Source organism: Egretta garzetta, unplaced genomic scaffold (genome assembly GCF_000687185.1).
Source record: "Egretta garzetta isolate BGI_Z169 unplaced genomic scaffold, ASM68718v1 scaffold12, whole genome shotgun sequence".
Taxonomy (NCBI): Eukaryota; Metazoa; Chordata; class Aves; order Pelecaniformes; family Ardeidae; genus Egretta; species Egretta garzetta.
Window position 1 is genome coordinate 1540317 of NW_009258795.1, and position 2146 is coordinate 1542462.

General features: G+C 42.0%; 1 protein-coding gene across 1 annotated transcript in view; it reads left to right on the forward strand.

Moving 5' to 3' along the window:
• Positions 1-1219, forward strand: part of RFESD (Rieske Fe-S domain containing) — a 3456-nt gene extending 2237 nt beyond the window's left edge. Inside the window, exon 4 of the mRNA XM_009649610.2 lies at positions 211-1219. Coding sequence (XP_009647905.2) covers positions 211-561 — 351 coding nt within the window. The 3' untranslated portion in view covers positions 562-1219. The remainder of the gene's footprint in view (positions 1-210) is intronic.
• Positions 1220-2146: the final 927 nt, after the last annotated feature.

Consider the following 2146-nt stretch of genomic DNA (forward strand, 5'->3'; position numbering starts at 1 on the left):
GTGGTTGGGCTGGGGGAGCTTAAAGGGCTTTGCCAACCTGAATGTTCCTGTGATTCTATGATTCTATGAATGAAATGGACATATGTGTAAAATATCAGAGATCCATACACCCAAATCACCAAGTGTGCCTTTTATCCTAGAAATTCCTCCAGGAGAAGAACCAGAAGCCGATCACTTGCTATTTTTATCTTCTTCTTCTTCTTCTTGCAGGATATCAATGGTCAAGCATGTGTTACCTGTCCTTGGCATAAGTATAAAATCAATTTGGAAACAGGAGAAGGATTATACAAAGCAAGAAACCGTTTGGAGCCATCACCAACACCACAGTGGGAATCAGCAGGAGTCAAACAAAGGATTCATAAAGTCACAACAGGCAACGGAAACGTCTATGTGAGCCCTCCAGATTTGTCTCTAAGATTTGACTCTGATTATTTTGTTGACAAGTACGAAAATGATGGTGATTTATCTATGGAAAAACAAAGCAACCCAGAAGCAGCAGAGCAAGATGTGGCCAGGAAGCAGAATCCTGGTGAATGCACCAGCGAAGAGCTATTGTTGTGAAATAAACATGTACTGTGGCCGTAAAGATTGTCTCCAGATCAAACGCTAGCGTTAATGTTATGCTAAAGCAGTGGAACACATAGGACTGAGTAAGATAAGATGCTCTGCTCTATGTTGTCAGAAATGTGACTGATCTTGTGCCAATGATTTTTTCTTTTGCACTCACATTTTTAAAAGACTTATTTAGAGCAGAGTGCTTCATAATATTTGATATTTTAGAAATCCTGTTTTTCTAGAAGTCTTTTAATTTTTAGGAGGGGATGTAGTAATGTTACTGCTTACAAAACACGGCATTTAAGGTAGATAGTCAGGTTACATAAAGGTTATGTTAATGTACGTAACAGTTTATACTTACAATGTCTTCGGTATAAATGACATGGAAATTTTTAACTTTTTAGATATGTGAGCAATATCCAGATGTTTATTAAGTGCCACAAAGAGAAATACAAAACTTAAGCATATTTTAGTGACCTCCTTTACGCCTATTTGCCTGTTACTGACGGGACTCCATAGAAGTATTTATTTTCCTCCTCCTCATTGAACTCCCTTTGGCAGCTCATCCAAGAATGTGACAAGCATTTGCCATGTACAGCTTGTTCCTCCTGATTCTGTTGGATAAGAAAGAAGCTGTTGTGTATAAAAACGCGATACATAACGCTGTGGCTTTTGTTTGGTTTTGTTTTTTTGTAAATACGTTTTTATACATTCCTTTGAAAAAATGCGCTTTTGGTTTAGAGCCCAAAGTTAGGTTTCTCTGTGTGTGTTCACTGTGTAATGCCAGATTTGCCCCATAACCCCTCAGGAGAAAGTTTCCCTCTGAGCTGTGAGGGGCGAGCTGGGCTCTGGGACACGGTGGGCTCCGCACTCCCAGTCCATGGGGTCTGGGATACAGAGATATGGCGCGAATGCTTAGCACCCTCTTGCATGGCCGCACTTGCGTGGCTGCAGTTCTCTGGGGAGCGTTTTCAGGTGACATGTTGGCCGTTTCCAAAGTTCAGTTGTCATCAGGTTGAGTCTGAAGTTGCCTGGTCTGTGAGTTCTTCTCGTGCGTGCAGTGGGTTGTCTTGCTTTTAACGTATGTGAAGGATAAGTAGGTCTGTGTCAACACCATTGTGCGTATAAACGTGTTTAAAAGTAGTGAGGCATAGGGAAGTATCAGAGGGAAAATTCTGTGCCTCACTGATCACAATGAAAAAAGCAAAGCACACCATCGGTTTGTTTCGCCGCATTTCAATTTAGATGTCCACCTCCGGTCATGCCTCCTTACATTGTTTGCTTGTGGTTGATGGGGAAAAGTGACACCTTCAAGGTGCTGTTGAGCTTGACCTGTTTCAGTTTTGCATTTTAGAACAACTACAGTACAGAAATGCTTTCCTTCTCCTCTTCCTCCTCCTCCTCCTCCCCCTCTTGTTGACCACTCAGCCAGCCAGTGCCGACAAGATCAGATGCAAATGTCTGCCTTTTGATGATTCATGTCTTGATCATCTGCTAGAAAATGCTGGTACGCACCGGCCAGTTCTGTGGGGTTGGTTGGTTGGTTGATTTGTTTTAAGGGAATACATAACCTTCTCTTTCCCACTCCTCT